Consider the following 20955-nt stretch of genomic DNA (forward strand, 5'->3'; position numbering starts at 1 on the left):
AAAATGGAAAATGAGGAGGCACCTGAAGCGTGGAAAACTTGTCCCGCTCTGCTCAAACTCATCGCCACTACAAGGACGTACTCTTGAATGTCAGGTAGGTGTCCTTTATTAAAGTATGCAGGGAACAGGACGAGATGCAGCATCCACCACAAATCTCCTCACCAACTGCCTCTTGATCCCCCATTCTAATTGCCATGGCAACCTCGGATCCTGTGCTTGGGTTGAAACGTCGACCATCTTTCCTGGTCCAGATCAAAGGCTTTGTTTACACAAAACTAATCCGTTTAGCCAGCAAAGCCATTTGTTCCCTCCTTTTCTGGCCTCTTTCCCCTTGTACATATTTTAGTTACTTTGTACATAGTATGCACCAACTGTATCACTGAGCACAATATGTCACTTTGATCACATATCACTTAATACCTCACCTTGTGTTTGGCAGCTTTTACAATTGTTTGGGTATTTATAAATGATGCAATTTATATAAAACAATAGAATACCCTTCAATTTGCGTTACTTCTATGATTTATTTGTGTTCCTTGTTCTAAAGTTATATATGAACGTTTGAAAAAAGACCGTTTTGAAATTTGATTGTCTATATAAGAAATATCTTTTATACCCAACAGAATCATTGTTTACTTTACATATCCATGCCCAGGTTCTGAAGGATACTGGGTTGCCCCATTATTTACATAATTTATATTGAATGTGAGCACTATTTTCTTTAATGTTTTGCCCCAATTCCAGCCAGTAGGTCGCAGCACGCTGCCCGCTTTTATTTTTCTTATTAATGTCGGTCCGCTTTAACTATAGCAGCCGCGTTTCTTTCTTTCTTTTTTATTTATTTAACGTACTAATGGCGGTCCGCTTCAATTATAGGTGGCCGTGTTTACTTGTTTTGTTGTTTACTAGGGCCCATGCGGCGCTTTCACCTCCATGGAGGCCCCGCCCCTTTCTTTAGGCAAGCCGCGTCTAAAGAAAGGTGCACTGCCACTATTAAAGTGAAAGCACGCATGGGCGCTTTTACAAAAAAAAATCTGTTTGTCAACTTGACAAACGGGTGCTTTTTTTTTTTTTAGGAATGGATTTATTTGCATTTTTCCATTTACATTACAAAAACACTTCACATAGTCAGAGTAGCTCATTTTCTTGTTCCCCACATGCAGAGCGGAATTCAACAGTGCCATGACAAAATCATTCAACATTACCAAGATATTGCGCGTCAACGTGATCGGTTGTTTCCCTCTCCCCCTCCCCTCTCCCCCTCAGCTCACTGAGTCCGTGAGTCTAAGTCCGTATTAGATCCACCAAGGCTTCCAAATTTGTCTTCATTGTTTCGGCCACCCCCTTGCTATATAGGTTGTTTTTTCCCCCAACATATACATATCCATACTCCTCCGCTATTCCTCCAGTGTTGGATTAGATATAGCACCCCATGCTTTTGCCAAGTCCCTTTTGGCCACCACCAATCCCAGCTGGAGCAATGTTAGTTTTGCCTTGGGGAGATCAACGTCCGTAGGTACGCCCAACAGAATAAACAAAGGGTCTGGGGGTATTGAGTTTTGCAGTACATTCTCTAGCTCCTTCAACAGTTTTCCCCAATATACCTGCACTTGTGGGCACCCCCAAACCGTGTGGAAGAAGGTACCTTCCATGGTGTGACATTTCAGGCAATTGGGAGATTCCGCTCTTCCAATCCTATGCAGTCGGGCTCTATCATAGTACATTCTGTGTAGGTACTTAAATTGAATCAATCGTAGCCTGGACCTAATAGCTACCTCCCTAGTATGCATCAGAGCCATTTCCCAGTCCAAGTTATCTATGTCCCCCCAGATCAGCTTCCCAACGTGACCTCAGTGTCTGCAGAGGATCCGGTGTGTTATTCATGATTGTTCTATAGGTCCAGGACAGTGCTTTCCCCCCAATTTCGTCCATCAAAAGCCTACCCTCCAGGGGGGAGTATTCCGGGAGGCCCTCCATATCAATACTCTGCCCCCTCCATGCATGCCTCAATTGCAAATATTTAAAATGCTGCGTCTGGCTCATGTCGTACTCAGTCTGGAGGTGCGAAAACGTCACCAGTTCCTTCCGGTATACTATATCTTTAAGTTGGGAAATGCCTACCAAGTCCCATTTCTGGAAACCTGTCAGCTTAGCAAATTCCGTGAGTTATGTTCCCACCCACAGAGGAGTTTCCTTGGTTACCTTGCCTTCCCATTTCGTCCGCCTCTCCACTTTCTTCCAGGCCAATATTACAGTCTGTGTTGCTGGCAACAATCTCGCGACCCCTTTACCTCCATATAGATAATGCAGGAATGTTTTTTTGAAGAACTGTGTGTGTTCAAGCGCATACGTAGGGTGAACCCTGTCTCCGAATTCCCAGTCGTTAATAACTATCAAGTGGGCAGCCCAGTAATCGGAGCGAAGGTCCGGCAAGGAAATGCTGCCACTATCTTAGTTGCATTGTAGCTTCGCCAGTACTACTCTTGGAGGCTTTTCTCTCCAAAGGAACTTTCTTAGGCTGTCATCAATCTTGATAAACACCTCTTCCGGGATTGGATGGTAAGTATTTTGCAGCACATATAACATTTTTGGTAAAGTTATCATTTTAAAGAGTGCCGCTCTTCCAAGCAGCGTCAGGGGCAAAGAGGCCCAACGTTCTACGTCTGAGCGGAATTCGCCTAATATCGTATACAGGTTTCGCTCCAGTGCCCGCGGCTTATCCAGCGTGACATGAAGACCCAGGTACTTTATTCCTGTAGGTGCAACCTGGAGTTAGCTGGGATACACTGCGGTCTCACCACCTTGTCCCACCGGATAAATACACAACTTTTCCCAGTTAATTCTGTACCCTGCGTGTCTACCATATTCCTCGCAGCATGTCATAATGGTGGGAGTATCTTGCCGGGGTTCGTGACATATAGGAGTATATCGTCGGCATACAATGAAATACGCTCCTCGAGATTGTCTTTGTCATTAGCTCGGAAACCCGCTATACTTGGATGCGCTCTAATTATACATGCAAGGGGCTCTAGGACTATTGCGAAAAGCAAGGGAGACGGGGCAGCCCTGTCTTGTTCCCCTTTCAATCGGGAACTGTAGAGACGTAACCCCGTTGACCCTGACCCTTGCCACTGGTCCTTCATACAGTAGGGCTATCCACTTCCTGAATTCCGGACCAAATCCCAGTCTATCCAGAATTGCCATAAGAAACGGCCAATGGACTGTGTCAAAGGCCTTCTCGGCGTCCAGGGATAGTATAAGGTGGGGCTCAGTTCTATGTTTTACCATCTCCAACCAGTTAGAGACGCGTCTAAGGTTGTGTCTCGTTGATCTCTTGGGCATAAAGCCAGACTGGTCCCTGTGAACAAGTCCAGTAATAACCTGCATGAGCCTATTGGCCAGAATTCTGGCCAGGATCTTAGTCTCTATATTTAGTAAGGATATGGGCCTCTACGAGCTACATCTCTGCGGCGGCCGCCCTTCTTTAGGTATCACCACAATAGTGGCAGCCCTCAAATCTTCAGGGAGTGTACCCACTTCTTGCTCCTCAAGATACATCTGCAAGAGATGCTTGCTATAAAGTGCCCCATGTCGTTTAAATAGTTCTTGTGGGAGTCCATTGGGACCCGCAGCCTTCCTCGGTTTCATCTGGCCTATGGCCTCCATAATTTATTTAGCTGTCAACTTTGCCTCCAGCGCTTGTTTCGCTGGACTCCAGCCGAGGGAGCTGTATGGATTGTAAATACATGTGGATCTGTTCATCATCCGCTAAGGATCTTTTCACATAGAAGGCCTCATAGTAACCTGCAAAGGCATGCGCTATGGCCTCCGGGGTTGCATGGACCTGATCATCTTCCGTCTGTAGCTGGGTTACCCATCTATTTTCCAGCTCCTTCCTACTGAGCCAGGCAAGTAGTCTACCCGTTTTATCACTCACGTCGTACAACCTCCTATGCATTGCTTGTATGGCGTGCTGTACATCTCTCTTGGCTAACGCAAAATACTCTTGCTGCAAGAGCTTCAACCTTCTCAACTGGGCGTGGCTAGCGTTTGCAGCGATTTGCGTTTCAGCCTGCAGGAGCTGCGCTTCAATTCTTGCTACCTCCTCATTTTCTTTGCGCTTTTTATGCGCTATGGTATTCTGGGCTCTGTCCAGAAGGACTGCTTTGTAAGCTTCCCACAGAGTGATAGCAGAGTCCACTGACCCTACATTTTCCTTAAAGTAGAGCTCCGTGTCACCCTAATCTCTCGGGCCACCTGTGGGCCCTGCAATTCCAACGAATTTAAATTTCCAAGCCCCCACACGGTTTTGCCTCTGGGTCCCCATTGTCAGCCATAAAGGTGAATGGTCAGAAAAACCTCGTGCTAGATATTCAATTTTTTTCACTCTCTCACCAGCCAAAGTGAATATGTAATCCAGTCTCGAGAAGGCCTTATGGGCCCCTGAGTAGAAAGAATATGCTTTTGTCCGGGGATGGTGTCTGCACCACAGGTCAGTGAGTGCCAAAGTATCCACAAACCTTTTGAGTGGGGTGTCCTATGGGTTTCCGGCTGGAGCCGTCGTGCTGTCCCATGCAGGGTCCATCACACCATTGAAGTCTCCGCCCATTATATGTGTGTGGGAACCTGCTTCGAGAAGAATGGCAGCTAACCTATCCATGGTGCGTTTCTGTAATCTAGGGGGGGCATACACACTGACGGCGTGATATGTCTCCTATCCCAGATCCCCTTTACAGCCACATACGTTCCATCGGGGTCACTCCAAGTATGCTCAATCCTGAACTGCGGACTTTTCCTTATTAAAATCTCCCCAGTAGAAAACCCAGCGTGTGCCAGAGTCGTATACGGTCTACGGGCCAAGAAATTGCATCGCGTGCCCTTTAAATGTGTTTCTTGTAAGAGGATGATATCCGGTTTTAGCCTTTTACAGTAGGACCCAACCAACCCTCGCTTTACCTTGTTCCCCATCCCGTTGACATTTCATGATAAAACTGGATACGGGGTATGATTAGCCATTACCCTTGCTAGGTATCCTCGAACCCTGCTGCTCTCCCCGCTCTGCACCCTCCTGCAACACCCTCTCACTGAAAATTAGCAAATGACACATTCCCACGTTTCCTGTCCAAAATCTGCATTAACCTCCCACTCCCCCCCCAAACCCCCCCTCCACCCATCAGACTCTGCCCGGGGTCAACATGACCAACTTTGTCGCGTGGATCCCACCCCAAGTTCTAAACCTTCAAACTTCCCCTCCCACCCTCTTCCCTCCCCTGTGAAGTGGCTATAAGCGCCTACCCACCCTCAACCAACCAGCCTCTCAGTTGCTACGTCTCAAAATACTATCAAATCAAAGAATAGTCCAAACAACAACAATAGGAAAAGGAAGTGAGATACAACTAAACATAAGAGAGAAAAAAGAGAAAGGGGGGCAGCGGGGGGGGGGGGTAAGAGAGGGGAGAGGGGCGGGAGAAAAAACGGAGCGGAAAACACAAAAGAAAAAACAAACCAAACTTTTCCAAAATACTATTAAGAGAAAGGCACTGCACACAGTGGGGGGGGGGCCACTGGCCTTGGCCACTCTGCCGGGATTATGATGCAGCCAGTGTGCCTCTACGACCGCAGGTGATCACCCGTCGGGGGGGCCCTTGCACACTCCTCCGATTGTGCTCTGTCCTCCTAGGGGCCCAGCCTTGCTCCACCCCTAGGACACCAGCCTGCTTCCTCACCTCAGCGGCCTCCAGCCGCGGCCCGTGGAGGGAGTTCCGTGGGGCGGAAAGGCGGGGCGGGGGAAGGGCAGGGTGGGGGCTACTAAAAACCGGAATATGGATAATTGGAGGTAAGTAAACAATTAAATAAATAAAACTAACTCCGTTGCGTGACCTGCATCGCAAAATGCGATGCAGCGCGCGCTATGAAATTCGTTATGTTAAGTTAGTTATGGCCTGCTCCCACCACTGTATGGTCCACTGCTGTGGGGGCACCGTCTCTCGCTTCTGCCTTATCCTGGTAGCTAGCAATGTGCCCCCCGGCGTCCCGCTCAGTCCATCAGGGTCTTGCTGTTCCACCTCCTCCTCCCCCTCCGAGGCCTTCCACCGCTCGGGGCTCGGTGAGTGCAGGTGCTCCCGCCACCGGGATCGCGCTCCTCGTCTGCTCAGTGGAGAGCCTGCCCGCGTCTCGGCGGGCGCAGCTCCTGCAGGCCGACCACTGTCCGCAGCCGGCTCTGCCCCGGCCTGCGAAGGGCCGCACCCGGGTCTTGATTGATTTCTACCGCCCTGGTCCTCTCCAGTCCCGGCGGCAGTCTTCTCCCTCATGTGTCGGGGAGGAGGAAAAGCAAGGGGGGGGGGTGGTCTCAGCTCGCGGACTTAGCCCCCCCGATGGTTTCACACCGTCTCCGTGGCATCAAGCATCTCCGGCACGGGCGTCCTCTGCCGGGCTCGTCCCTCGAGCTCCGCAGGCCTTCCCAGCGCCATCTTGGCTTCCCCACCGGAGCACCTCCACGTCTCGGCTCCCCGGGTGTCGCGACTCTCACGGGGCTTCACCGCTTCTCGTCGAACATCCAGCCTGTTCTCCAACTTCGGAACCTGGCGTGGGTCGATGCGGGCTGAATAAGAGCTCAGGATATGGTCAGGATTACAGCGGGCTAGCGGAGCTTCGGCAGGACACGTCTCGTCCGCCATGCTGCTGGCCACACCCCCCAACAGATGCTTTAAAAAAAAAAAAATTCTTAATCAAAGCTCCACATGCAGTGGTTTCACTTTAATAGTGGCCACACCCCTTTCTTTAGACGCGGCTTGTCTAAAGTAAAGGACGCAGCATCCATAAATGTGAAAGCGCCGCATGGCCGCTAGTAAACAACAAAACCTTTGAAATGCAATATGCGAGACCTATTGCATTGCAAATGCTTTTTGAGGTTTGCTTTTCATCAGTTACCAGAATTTTTTGATGGTCTCCCTTCGGCCCGTTTTTCGGAATCCAATGAGCTTTTTCCAATTATATGAATTTGTCCTTTTATCTATAGTTTCTTTACACATTAAAACTACAACACTGGTTAATGCTCGCCTCACATTATACTACTAGGCATAATATATAGGATTTGACACAACGCTTTGATGTGTTCGTGAAGCAGATTTTTTAATACCCTGCATTACCATCCATTCTGAAATGCAGTGTGCATGCAGCGCTCCTGACAAGGCCAATATTTAAAGCGTTCGCGCGCAGGCAGCAAGCAAACTCTGTCTGATTTGAATGAATGAAACGCAGAGGTGAGTTCTCCCTGCACTGACTTGATGGCAGTATGGCTTCAGTTCCTTCCTTTTTTCATACGCTGCAAAATACGTGGTTTCCTCTTGATTTTCCATCATCAATCAGACGACGGTGACTTGATATCGTAACACATCAATTTGCTTCATCCACAAAGGAGAAAGCGTGTACGTTATTATAACTATTGCCGTTTTCCGAGGACCATACACACAAGAGGGGAGACTGTAGTGTCTTTTGTGTCCCATTGTTGCTGTTAACAAGGACACAGCCCTCGTAGGTTTCAAAACGTTGGTTGAAAATACACAGATTTACCTAGTCAGTGTTAATAACCTGCTCATTGTATCCTTCAAGACTGTCAGTTTTTATTTTTTATTTTTACAATATAAGTGCACTAGTCCAGAAAATAATTGCAGCATCACGTTTCTAATGCTATTTCAATATGACCAAAGAACATGCTTTAATCACTTTTTTACACATTAGGTCTTTCTGTGATTATAGATCAGAGCACACACTAAGCAATGGTTCGATTAATAGGTTTGATTGACTTTCGGTTGAAGTTTTGTGAGCTCAAGGCATTGTTGCCTCCATTAAGTAGAACTGGTGGCAATATTTGATTCTAGAATGATTCACCAATGCTTTGGGTACCACAAAGGACACAACGTTCCTTGGCATTTGAAAACATATTGTGTGCCCTTTTATCATTATATTGTTTATCTTTAAGATGTATTTTTTTAGGACCCAGTGGCCATTACGTACACATTTTTCAAACCAGTGGTGTGGTAAGTGCAACATGCACATTTCTATATGTAATTTAGTACAGCCCTTTATACAGCTGAGATCAAAATTATACTTATCTATCTTTGTAGGTGCTACAAATCAGTCCTGCTGAAGACCCACGAAATTAATGCCTGGGGTCGAAAAGTCGACACTTATGACACGTCGAATGACCTTTATTGTTAGTTGCACAAACTGTACTCTAATTATGAGAAAACTGGAAATTTATTTGCAAATGACTCTACATTGTTATTTTGTTTTGTATCTATTAACAAATAACAATTTAGTGCACAATGTATTCACATATGCCACGTTATTTACAGTACCGTTCACTGAAACACCCCTGATCTGTAAAGATTGACAATAGAAAATTCTTGTACCATTACATTTTGTGTACATGTTGATTGTTTATACCGAGGCAGCTCAGGCTTAGGGATTTCCCGGAGGGAGCCATTGCCTTCCTGTACTATTGATTACCCAGGGTCCCAGGAATATAGGGTTGTGCCATTTTTAGGTCAAGCCTGGGCAGCGCATGCGCTGCTCTGCAAGCCATGTTGTATTGGAGTATGGACTTGAAGCCACTTCCACTCTCCGCCCATATTTGTCATTGGCTTGTGTCATCGCCCTTCTTAAATGCTGGCTTCTGATTCATTCTTCATTTGTAACCTCCCATGAGGACTAGCCCTTTTACTTCGTTTGTTACATGGTGCGTCGTCTTTAGCCTGTAAGCACTATTTTCTTTAATGAGTTTCTTTTACTGCAGGAGGGTCAAGAATTTGCAATAGGTCTCACATTTGCCAGAGTTTCAGCTATTGGCATTGTAAATGACCATGCCTTTTATTTATGTTTTAAAAACCAAAACATAAATAAAAGGCATTGTCATTTACAATGCAATAGCTCAAACTCGCGGAAATGCGAGACCTATTGCATTGCAGAGGCCTGTTTTTATTGATTTCTCCATGCACGGTTCGTTTCCCCGATTATACTCTCATGTTTGGTCTAGGTACAAAGCACTGCGGAAACGATGTAGAATGGTGAGCGCTGAAGAGCCTGCATTATTCCCTGGCTGTGCCTACAACCCCGGCAGACGGGCACGGCTTTACTTGAAATACATTATAAATGATTAGTTCTCTCTACTAGGGTACTGAAGTATAATGTTCAGAACATACATGTTTTTGATCTTCACTTGAGCTAAATGAAATCTAAGCCTGGTTTTCCATTGGTTGGTCTTCCTTTATGAGCATTTCCTAGTGCTGCCAAATTGTACACATGCTATTTAAGAAAGGGTGAACCTCCGTATTTTCTTAGGCTCTTGAAAGTTTAACCAGATAAATCTGATGGTCCAGTAGGCCACACCAGTGAAAAGGGCTGGTTGTGTTTAAAGAAAAAAGTGTGAAGTTACACTGTAAACACAATGAAACAAGCTTTTGTGAAATTAAGAGTGCCTTGTGACCCAGTAATGAGCACACAACTTGGCACCGAGGGTTAACCGCCTCGGATTTACTCTTAATACGTTCTGCGTGATCTCATTTCTCTCTGTATTCAGGGGACTGGAGTTGAGTGTAAGGTGCTCTGATGGAGTACGAATACGAAGAGAAGAGATGAACACTCCCGAAGATAGGTGCCATAAATAGAAACTTGAGCTGGGCGTCTGCATATCCAAAAAGCCTTAGTGGGTGAAAATAATTCTTTTTAGAGTCGCCGTTTTGTTGCAGTGCAGTTTTGACCTCTTTTGCGAAAACGTTGAGAACTGCAAATGTTTGTTTTTCTGTGCAAAGATTTGAAGCTGGGTAGACCTTCGGCCTACTCACTAGACTATGATAAATCGAAAGTATATTAAGGGCAAAATAAATAATTTTCATACACCGCTTCATATTGTGGTTGGGGGGGGGGGGGGTGTAAATTTGGTCACAACAAGGTATGGTTTTCTAAAATAACTTTTTCCCTGGCTGCACTATGCAGAGGGAGCATGCCTTGCCCTGGTTTACTTGCAGGAATCTCGGAGTACTCGGCCTTGTTGGAAAGAAATGGCCTTAAACTCCAATGAGAGGTACCTAAGCTCAAATAATAGCTGGTGTATTAGTCTTTTGCATCGTCTTATTTATTTTACTGCTGCAGAGTTATTTTGTTAGTACATTAGGCTTAAAAAAATATAGTTTCAGCAAGATGTCGTAATTAAGGATGTCTTCATGCTGTACGTTTCAGGTAAGTTATGTTTATTTGAGAAAATAACTTTGTCTCCTTCTGGGGAGAGAAAGCCTGGGCTAACTGCCACTCGTGGAATCGAGGCATGTTTACCCGCTAATATTCCACTCAGGGATCCCATGCCAAGACTCCACAGGATACCACACAAGACCTTAACGAGGATAGCATTGATACTAGGATTTATGTCAGAGGCCTACTAACCAGTTACACCTTTAGTCAAACACAGTGAATAGGAGAAGCGTTGTATAGATGACTATTTTAACAGACTACAACGTCAGTTAAAATTAGGTCAAGCTGCAACAACCAGCATATGACAAAGTAAGCTTAATAAACCAAGCAAAGTGATAAGATACTCAACAAAGTAGTAATCTAACTGATAGCCTACATAATACTTGTCTTACTTGTAGACCAATATACTTTTTGCACCAGTTATGAAAAGGATAATTTAAAAAGCTTTTTTATGCATACCTTTTATATGGCGCCTTTTTAATCTGTTCCTTTCTTTATTATGTTAGACCTTCTCTGACTTAGTGTACGGCATATTCAGTTGGACAATCCCCGTCGCTGTAGCTCTTTCATGTCTTGGTGGACTCAATTCATCAATTCTAGCGGCATCTAGGTAATGTACCTCCATGTTTATAATATACATTTATTTGTACCTGAGTTTTTATGATTTACTTGAGTTTCTCGTTTTATTAGTTTGTATTTCTTTGTATGTCATAGGTTTCATATTTACTCTATGTATGCCTTCAGTGTCCAGGAAAGAAATCAAAATTCAAATATGAAATTTATATTTCTACAATAATGTATTTCTAGAATGTGCATAGTTAGACATTGAAACCCGTCCAATTTGCCACTGGATTACTTTTCCTGCAGCTGTTCTAGAACTTAAAAGGGATTCAGACCGTGGTTAAATAGTGATTTAAAAAAAATATATATTTGGTATACATCTCTATTACTAATGACTGTTGAACACATGGGTTGAACATGTTCTTTTCTCATAATTTCTATATTGTCCGCTAACATTTGCTCATACATAATTTTTCCTTTCCCATTCCTTAAATGTATCTTCTGATGGTTTTGAAGATAGTTTCCGACGGTCTGACTTCTTGCCTTTAATGTACATAAACAGATTATCCTGAGCACCACTCAATGTGTAATATGAAATCTAAGTCCAGTCCGTCTTCGTTCAGGCTCCATTGTTTTATTCCTCCAATATTTCCATCATAGGTCACTATTCATCCTTCATTTACACGTCTTATCTTCTCCAGGTAGCAAAATAGCCAACATGTGTTTCGTCAGATAGGATGCGTCCGCATCTCTGACTTCCTCAGGGCTTAAAGTATCTCTGTTCACATAATGAAATGTTTAGGGTAAGTTTCAATATAATCGCTAGTCTTCCAACGTCCTCCATCCAGGATATACTGAACCTTTAATATTTAATACAATTATTCTGGCTTCGAGTGGCAGAGAGTACTCTTCACTCGTCCGACCGGCCTTTAGCTCCTTGCCTTTAATGTAATCTGCTCCTTTTAGTTCATTATTTCTTAGTTTCATATGGTTTATTGCATGTGTTGCATTTGGTTTGCAGATGACCTTATTTCTAGCAAGCCCTTGACACTGCATTATCTGGCACACACCATTTGACACATCTTTACTGAATATACTACACTTCTTTGCTTTCATCCTCAAAGGCATTGTCATTTGCTTCTTGTTTGCCAGTGCCAGAATTGTTTTGACCTCATTCCAAATCATGCTTCTGCCCATATTCTGTATTGGATCTCTGCTTTTACTCGCAAGTTTCAAGCCACACGAACGGCAGGAAGCCTTTCCTGGAGACAATTCAACTAATACCTTGCAAAGTTTGCTCACTCAGTTTGGAAGTTTTTGTCTCTAATAAGACTCGTTTCTCAGTTGAGGAAAAGTTTGGATTATCTGATGACTTTAAGATAGGTAATACAAAATTGCCCATTTGAGCAAGTTTAGTGTAACTGTATTGGCTAATTTGTCTTGTGTTCAACATGTACACAAAATTGCTATTGTCCTGTCAGTCGAATGGGCCCTATTAGCTTTCCACAGGCTGATGGGAGGCTCCTTATTTAGTGTCACTATCAAGATATATTTGAATAAACAATTGTATGAAACTTTATTTGGGGCTGAGATTTGATCATATTGTGTAGTGACTCTTAAAATTAGACGTAAAACAAATTAATGACGATTTTTGGGAGTTCAATTGACAGAAAGCACTAAAATAACTGGGTGAGAGCTGGAGCCTCAATTATCACCCCTATAAATCAATCTGGAGTTACTAGTAAGGGCAACACCAAAACACACAAATTGATACTTTAGTGCAAGCAGAAATGTCAGTGCATCATTATAGTTTCTTGTATTCTGCATAATAAAAAGGGGTTTCAAATATTGACATCGCAGCTCCTTTTAAAACTTAAAAGATAAAATAAAGTGCTATGTGTTGGCGTAATCATTCCATCACAGGAACAAGGAGTTTTGTCAGTGGTATAGGCATTCATCTTCGGAAATGCAACCAATTGGTGCACCATACCACTTCTAAATCTAGTTAGGACATAACGGTGTTGGCTGTTTTTAATACACTTCAAATACTCCCTTTCCTCCAAGGACATTTACATAGCAACCATCGTTTTCTTTGTCTCTACACAAAGTCTAATTTCGGACCTATACAGACTAAAAGTAGCTTTAATGTGACTCTTAGTTAATGCTAATACCTGTGCTGGCTCCTCACCCACTGTCGAATGGAACACAGACTTGAACGTGGAAACTATAGAGGCCAGCAATGGAATGCGAAAGGCATGATTTCAGTTTTAAATGAAGTGTAATCAATGTGGTAAAGCTAGTTTAGTCTTTCATCCAGATGGAGAGCTAGAGCAACAAAGGTTTCATTCTCCAGGTAAAACAACCCCACCTCTTTATGCACAATTAGGGATGGAACTGAGGCAGGCAAACGAAGGAGTCGCGTGAAAAAAGTGTTTTTCTCAACTGGAAGAGATTTGCTAGTAGTGTACCCCCACAGTCCAGCCCCAAATGTAAAGAACTTTAAACTTGTAAATCTCGATCATTTCTTTAATGGAGGCTGACCCAGTTTAGATGAAAATAAAATATTAAAAAACCTCTCAATTCCTCCTCATTTTAAGTTTAGCATTTGCAAACTGTTGCACCCATATGCCATTACTTATAAACTGGACCCCAACATAGCAAAATGTATTCACGCTGTTGACTAGGGAGCCTTCGATATAGAAGGGCCTACACTTATTTGGTTGTTTCTCGCATATCATTGTAAAAGGCTTTGATTTGTTGATTTTAATTTTTTTAGATGCCATATGCTCCCCGAATGCTGTTATCAATTTCTGCAATTCATTGGGGGTCTTAGATATTAATACTTCATTATTGGTGTATAGCACCGGAATAAAGCTCCCTGTAATGAGGGGAATATCAGCCTGAACGGCCTGCAAGACTTAATCCACTACATTAATAAAAAGGGAAAGCAATAAAGGGGCTAATACGCATCCCTGTCTACTACCCTTTCCTACATTAAAATCGGGTGTGCATTCGCCACATGGACCATAACAGCCTTTGCTCAATAGATTCTCATAATGGCAAGCCAAGAAAGAAATTGCCATGGGAGCACCTAGGCTAGTCAGGGTAGACCATAAAATAGAATGATTAACTAGGTCAAACGCACTTGCTAAGATTTACAAAGCAGAGCTACAGAGACCCCGCTTACCCCATGTATATGTCCCTATTAACAGGTCTAAATTGACGCATTGTTCAGTTGTTCCTAGGCCCCTCCTGAACCCATACTGGGCTGGGGAAAGAATAGAATTTTCCCGGGCCCATTCCTCCAGCCTCTTTAACAAAACACTCCTCATCAATTTTACAGAAGAGTCCAGGAGGAAAATGGGGCATTAGCATTTTGGATCTGATTTGTCACCTTTTTTAACTGAGCATTTGCAATGCAGTAGTTCTCGCATTCACGCGAGTTTGAGCTATTGGCATTGTATTGACAATACCTTTTATTTGTGTTTTGAGTTTTAAAACATAAATAAAAGGCATTGTCATTTACAGTATTAATAGCTTAAACTCTTGCAAATGCGAGGCCTATTGAATTGCAATAAAGGGCCTTCTCGACGGCTTGTTAGATTATAAATATCAGAGGAAGAGACCGGCCTGAGACATCTTCAAAGCAGGGGTTAATAGTGCAGTGAAGAAGATGCGTAAGTGTTGTAAATTACACAGACGCAAAATGTGAAGTGAGAGCTACATATGGTCCGAGCTATAAACACTTAACAAAGCGCCCCAACACCTTTTGCTCTGTCGCGGCTCAGGAGTAAGAGTGGGAGGGGGGCTATTTCCTGCCCCCTCTGTGATTTTAGTGTGCAGTGTAGCATTGCGTAATTTCATTGCTATCTTTGGCCTAATAAAAAACACTCCAGATGTAGTAGGGCCCTCACTTAACCTCCTGGTGCAGGGCGGGCTGTGCTTAATGGCAGGTATAGAGGGAGGGCCAAAATACCTCAACGACAGAATCAACTTCCACGTACCCAAGAGAGACCTCCGATCTACCAACCTCGATCTGGCTGAAACACCGTGCATCTGCAGGGCCAGGGCAGGCGTAAGATCCTTCTCCCACATCGCAGCCAAGACCTGGAACGAGCTACCGACAGACATCAGACGTGCCCCTTCCCTGAACACCTTCAGGAAGACCCTCAAGACCTGGCTCTTCGGCTAAGCGGATCTGCTGACACCTCCTCCTCCCCCCCCCCCCCCCCCCCACCCCCACCAGCACTTTGAGACCCTCACGGGAGACTAGAGTGCTTATAATTCCCTTGATTGATGATTAAGGGAGGGATGGTCTCGGCTGCAGCTCCCGCCTCGTACAATGCCCCTGCTATTACTGGTGATCTAGAGGTGGTGGTATTGGTGGTATATTGGTATTGGTGGTGGTGGTGGTATTGGTGTTGATGGTGGTGGTATTGGTGGTGGTATTGGTGGTGGTGCTAGTATTGGTATTGGTGGTGGTGCTCCTTGAAAATACAATTAGCAGAGTCTTATTCCTTGTGCAAATGCCTTCAGGGGTTATCCGGAAGACTTCTCCTGGGGAAGAGATGGAGAGAAAGAGGGCAAATAGGGTAAAGTAGTTTTATCATTCTCTGAAGCCAAAATGACACGCTCATCTCTATCCTGGCCTGTGAAAGGTAGAAGCAGAGAAGATAAAACCAACCGGAGAGGTACAGTGACAGCGTGAAAATTGTATTTTTTGCGATTGTATTATTCTTACTCTTTACAAGACCTACTATCTTTTGCCGTTTCATTCTTCAAAAAAACCAAAAAATTAAACAATTTTGGACTTTATCACTGTAAAATGCCCCCACATTGTCACTATTCTTATGGCAATATCAAAATGTTCATTCTTAAATCATTAAATAGATTCATAGTGTTGCTTCGGTCTTTTGCCATTTAGGACTATAACACTGCGGACAGTTCTCTCATATTATATACTTCTATCTGAATATTAAATTCAGCTTTCCTAAAGTGAGGGTAAAATAGAATGAGGGATGATGGAGAGCCCAAATTTGAATACCGCAGTGCACACTCTTCACGGTTCTATGCAGACGTTAAAAAGCATGCACCAGAAAATGCATGCGTACCAGAGAACGCATAAACTGGCCAGTTAGCTCAGTTTGTTAGAGCGTGGTGCTAATAACACCAAAGTCGAGGTTTCAATCCCCGACGCGCCAATTTTTTCGATTTCTGCGAGTGGTCCATTTAAAGACTAAACTACACACAGCTAGACAAACTGCAAATAAAGCAGTGAACCAAAAGGTGATAACTTGCTGCAGTCCTTAGCAAAGAATATGATTTTGTTTGTGGTTCTCCAGTAAGCTGGGCGGCTGCTGTGCCTTGCTTACTGCACGGACAAAGCAAGCCTGCTCATTTATTCATTTATTTAATACATTTTTATAAAGCGCGGACTTTACCCGAAGGTGTCGGAGCGCTGTACAATAGAACCAGTTAAGTTACATGAGAGAAATGTTACAAAATAGAACGTTGAGAAAAATAGCAGGACACAGTATCAAACACAGAAAGCAATAGGAGGTAGGGAAAAACATAGAAAGCAAGAATACAATATCAAACACAGCAAGCAAGGAATGTATAAAAAATATTACAAATTTACAATGACTAACAAACTTCCTGGCGGGGTCTGAGAATGAAGGTATTAGTTCTGAAAGTGTCTTTGGAATAGAAGAGAGTTGAGGTCAGCTTTGAAGATCCGGATGGAGGTGGTGGCACGGAGCAATGGAGGAAGCGAGTTCCAGATTCTCACCGCATTACCTGAGAACGATTGAGCCATCGATTTTTCCCTTTTGAAGGAGGGGGGCTCAAGCAGAAACTTTTACGCATTCCGAGAAGGTCTCAAGCCTCCAGACAGTTTCAGTTTATTCACCAGATAGTGAGGGGTGGAAGTGTGCAGGGCTTTGTGGGTGATGCAGGCCGTTTTGTAAATAGATCTTGCCTCATGGGAAGCCATCGAAAAGAAGACCGGATAGGAGTGATGTGGTCACTTCGTTTGGACCCTGAAATGAAGCAAGCTGCTGAATGGAGGATGGATTTGAGGGGGGAGAGGTGAGATTTGGGTAGGCCAGTCAGAAGAGAATTACAATAATCCAGTCTAGAGAGAACTAGCGATTGGACCAATGTTTTTAGGACTTTCTCCGGGAAGAACCAACGAATCCCCCACAGAAGGCGCAGCTGATAACGTGCGTTCTTGGCAATGGAGTTGATGTGTGAGATTAGGTTGAGTCTTTTGTCAAGTATGACACCTAGGGATTTAGCGCTGTCGACAATGATGGGTTTATTGTTGAGTAATTTCAGTTGATCTATCCAGGATTGAACAGGAATTCAGTTTTGGAAGGATTGAGAATGAGTTGGTGAACTAACATCCAGTTGTGAATAGAGTTGAGAGTAGAGTTGAGTAGTGAGAGATCTTGTGAGGAAGACACCTTGAGGCAGAGTGTCACCCGCATTGAGATGGTAAAGGATCCCAGATTTGCTTAGGAGGTTCCCTAATGGTTTCAGATAGAGATTAAACAGAGTGGGTGCAAGGATAGAACCTTGAGGGGCGCCTTGACCAACCACCAGTGGAGACGAGAGACTGTTTGCAATCTTGATCATTTGGGATCTGTCCGAGAGGAATGAGGCAAACCATTTAAGCACTGTGCCTTCCACGTCCATTCTCTGTTGAAGAGTGTTAAGGAGGGTGTTGTGATTAACAGTGTCAAAGGTTGCAGAGAGTTCAAGAAGAATCGGGAGGCACGATTCCCCCGAATCGAGTATATGCAGCGCATCATCAATCACTTGCAGCAGGGCTGTTTCAGTGCTGCAATTTTGAATAAAGCCAGACTGGAACACGTCAAGGAGATTATTGTCCATAATGTGTTGGGAAAGTTGTTTTGCAACACATTTTTCTGTGATTTTTGAAAGAAAAGGGAGATTGGTGATGGGGCGGAAGTTGTTGGGGTTGTTCACATCTGCGGAGGTTTTTTATTTAGAAGAGGGGTAACCTGTCCCTTTTTGAGGACAGCTGGGAGGGATCCTTGACTGAGGAAGAGATTAACTAGCCTGGTCCAGTAGGAGAGAGTATTGGTATAGAAATCAATGGCGATGACACTAGGTATGGGGTCAGAAAAATGGTTGGAGGGTTTGGTTTTCGAGGATGCATTTGAGGAGGTCATCTTCCGAGATGGTGGCAAAGTTCAGCCGAGTGAGTAAGGATTTTCGCTCCTCAATGGGGGTGGGGTGGGGACCTGATCCACCAGTGATTTGACCTTTTCATCAAAGAATATAGCGAATTCAGTTGCTTTCTTTGAAGCATCCAGGTTTGGGGAGAGCAGTTTGGGTTTTTAATGAGGTCAAAGTTTTTTCGGTCTGTTTTTACCTGAGTCGAGGAGGGAACTGAAATGTGATGCTTTTTCATGGAAGATGTGCTTGTGGTATTTGGATCTTGCCGAATGTAAAGAGATTGGAGATGGATGGAGATTGTCTCCAATGTTTCTTCAAGATTCTAAGGTTTTTCCTTTCGTCATAGAGCGCTTTATTGAACCAAGGAGCTGAGGGGGTGGGTCTTTTCCTTTTGCTTTTGAGTGGAGCGACATTGTCGATTTTGGCTGCTAGGATTGAGAGTCAATGGGGGGTGAGATCGTTGACATTCGCGTAAGGGTCTGGTCTAGGAAGTGAACGCATAGCAGAATCACACAGTCTCAAGATCAATGTTTTTAGTGTTGTGGAACCAGGTAGAAGCCCTTTTAGGTTGGCCGAGAGTTATAATGTGCGAAAGGTGAAAACGGAAGGGAATGAGGAAATCGTCTGACCGGTCTACATGGATAGGGGGAGCAATGGTAAGCAGGTCTGATTTAGAAATAGCAAGGTCCAGAATTGAACCCTTGTGTGTAATTTCCGAGCAGTGTTGGACAAGATCATTAGCTGAAAGAAAGGTGGCATGCTTGTTGGCAGCCGAGTCTTCCACGGAGCCCCAGTGGAGATTGAAGTCACCTAGGAAGATCTGTCTGTCACTTTGGGAATATTGGTCACTAATGAAGTCGGTGAGTTCCTCCATGAAGGAAGAGCAGTTACCAGGCGGGTGGTAGATGGCATGGAACGTGAAGGATGAGCCGTGATGAACTTGAAGTTCTAGGGATAGGCATTCGAATGTAAGAAAGAAGATGCTTGGAAAGGCTTTAATTTGAAGGGAGTTTCTGAAGATAATAGCAACACCTCCCCCGATCTTATCTGTTCTGTTGTTTCTGAGGATAGAGTAGTCGGTAGGTATCAGAAGATCAAACATAGTGTGAGAGGAGTCATTAAACCAGGTCTCAGTGAGGAAGAGCATGTCAAGATTATGGTGGGTGATAGTGTCAGAGATTTCCAGTTTGTGTTTGGTTGCAGATCTGCAGCTGCGGAGCACACAATGTAGCTCTTACGCACCTGTTTTGGTGATGGGAGTATTTGAGCTGTTAAGGAAGATAGGGATTAGATTCTTGAATGAGGGTGCCCCATGAGAGGGAGGCTGGTAAGTTCTGACGGAAGAGATGGTCTGAATAGTGAATTGAGTAGAATTTTTAGGAGAGGAGGGTGTAGGGGTATTGACGTTGGTAGTCTTGTAGCTAGCCAGTAAGTTGGCGATGTCTGTGGAGGACAGACTGTGGTTGGCTTTATTGGGGCGGGGGAGCAAGGAATTCCTCTGGAGGTTATTAGGGAAGGGGGATATCTTGGCACTTAAAAGTGAAATGGACGCTTCAAGCTGGGAAATGGAAGAGATGAGAGAATCAAGTTTATTTTCCAGGGAGAGGTGGGCTGAGCACGGAGTGTTGGGTGGCTTGATGGTTAAGGGAGGGAGTGTAGTAGGCAAAGGAGGACAGGGGGAGGTGGGGGACCGGGGAGAGTATTGGGGTGCAAGGTTCGAAGGTGGGGAAAGATGGTGGTAGAAAGGAGTGGATGGAGTTACAGTGATATTTTTACTATTGTTGCTCATAGGCATACTCGTGTCTATTGTAGCTGCAAAAAATAAAAAACAGAATTTACCAAGAAGTGGATGCAGCGCATAAAAAAGAATGAGTGCCCTGGGGTGGGGTTAGAGACATGTCTGAAAGGGGCAAAATGTTCTACAACTAAGGTGACTGCTTATAAAATACTTTTCGAACAGCATCTTAGAAAATACTGCAAAGTAAACTAATCGATGGGAAAGGCACTTTTACACTGTAGACAGCTCAGTTGGTTTAGTGCGATTACTGTAGCCGTCTGATGTAGCAAAATAGTTCGGTGGCCAACCTTCCATCATATTGTAGACTTGTCCTGTAATTGTGCCTCCGGCTCCTACATGCACCGAAGCGCTGCAGGACCCCCATTGTCGTGCATTTTTGTTTCCCGCTTTTTCAAACCCTCTCAAAGGACAAGCATCTCTCATTCAACCCTCTATAAGCCCTGAACCCAGCGTCTGTGTGTGGCTGGGAGGGAAGGGGTGTAGCTAAGGCGTGCCCTGCACAACAGGGCTCCAGCGCTTGCTCACCTGTTGTAACGTAGCACGCTGCTTGTTGTTCATGGCACCGACAGCAGCCTCAACACTGCCAAGAAACAGCTTGAATGTGTTAATGACTACCACAGTGTGGCCTTTGGTATTTATTTCCTCCATTAAGTCTGTTTCAAAGTGCTGACTTGAGCCAACAGTGGGTGGAGGTTAAAAGGGTGGTTTGCACAGCATGAAATAGAAATTAGACACTAGACTACTGCAATTTGCTGCAAAGGATATGCATTTGGTGAATATACCACGTGGCTGGGCACTTCTGCACTCCTCCTGGTTACACTCAGTCCATGTGTATTTCTTTTATAGTTATCAATGCTAACACAAACTTACAGCGGTAGCAGATCAACACATTAATCAGGTGAGATATAAGCAAGTTATCAAGGCTGATGCTCACAAAACACAGATAGAATAGATAGACCATTATAGGAGGACTAGTACTATCTCTTACGCATTCGGATCACTCACGGGGGAAGTAGATTGAACCATTTACCCCATACTCTGCCAAACATCTCTGGTCAACCTCTAGCCGCAAAAAGGGGCTCCTCCTGGGCTCGGCACCAATCCACCCCCGCCTCCAGCGCCGCACAGTGGGTGGTCTGGCTTGG

General features: G+C 44.4%; 1 protein-coding gene across 1 annotated transcript in view; it reads left to right on the plus strand.

Annotated features, from left to right (window-relative positions):
• SLC7A6 (solute carrier family 7 member 6) overlaps positions 1 to 20955 on the plus strand; it is a 310477-nt gene that overhangs the window by 162052 nt on the left and 127470 nt on the right. Inside the window, exon 6 of the mRNA XM_085637726.1 lies at positions 10755 to 10858. Within this exon, the coding sequence (XP_085493852.1) occupies positions 10755 to 10858 (104 nt within the window). The remainder of the gene's footprint in view (positions 1 to 10754; positions 10859 to 20955) is intronic.

This window comes from Triturus cristatus, chromosome 12 (genome assembly GCF_964204655.1).
Source record: "Triturus cristatus chromosome 12, aTriCri1.1, whole genome shotgun sequence".
In the NCBI taxonomy this organism is placed as follows: domain Eukaryota; kingdom Metazoa; phylum Chordata; class Amphibia; order Caudata; family Salamandridae; genus Triturus; species Triturus cristatus.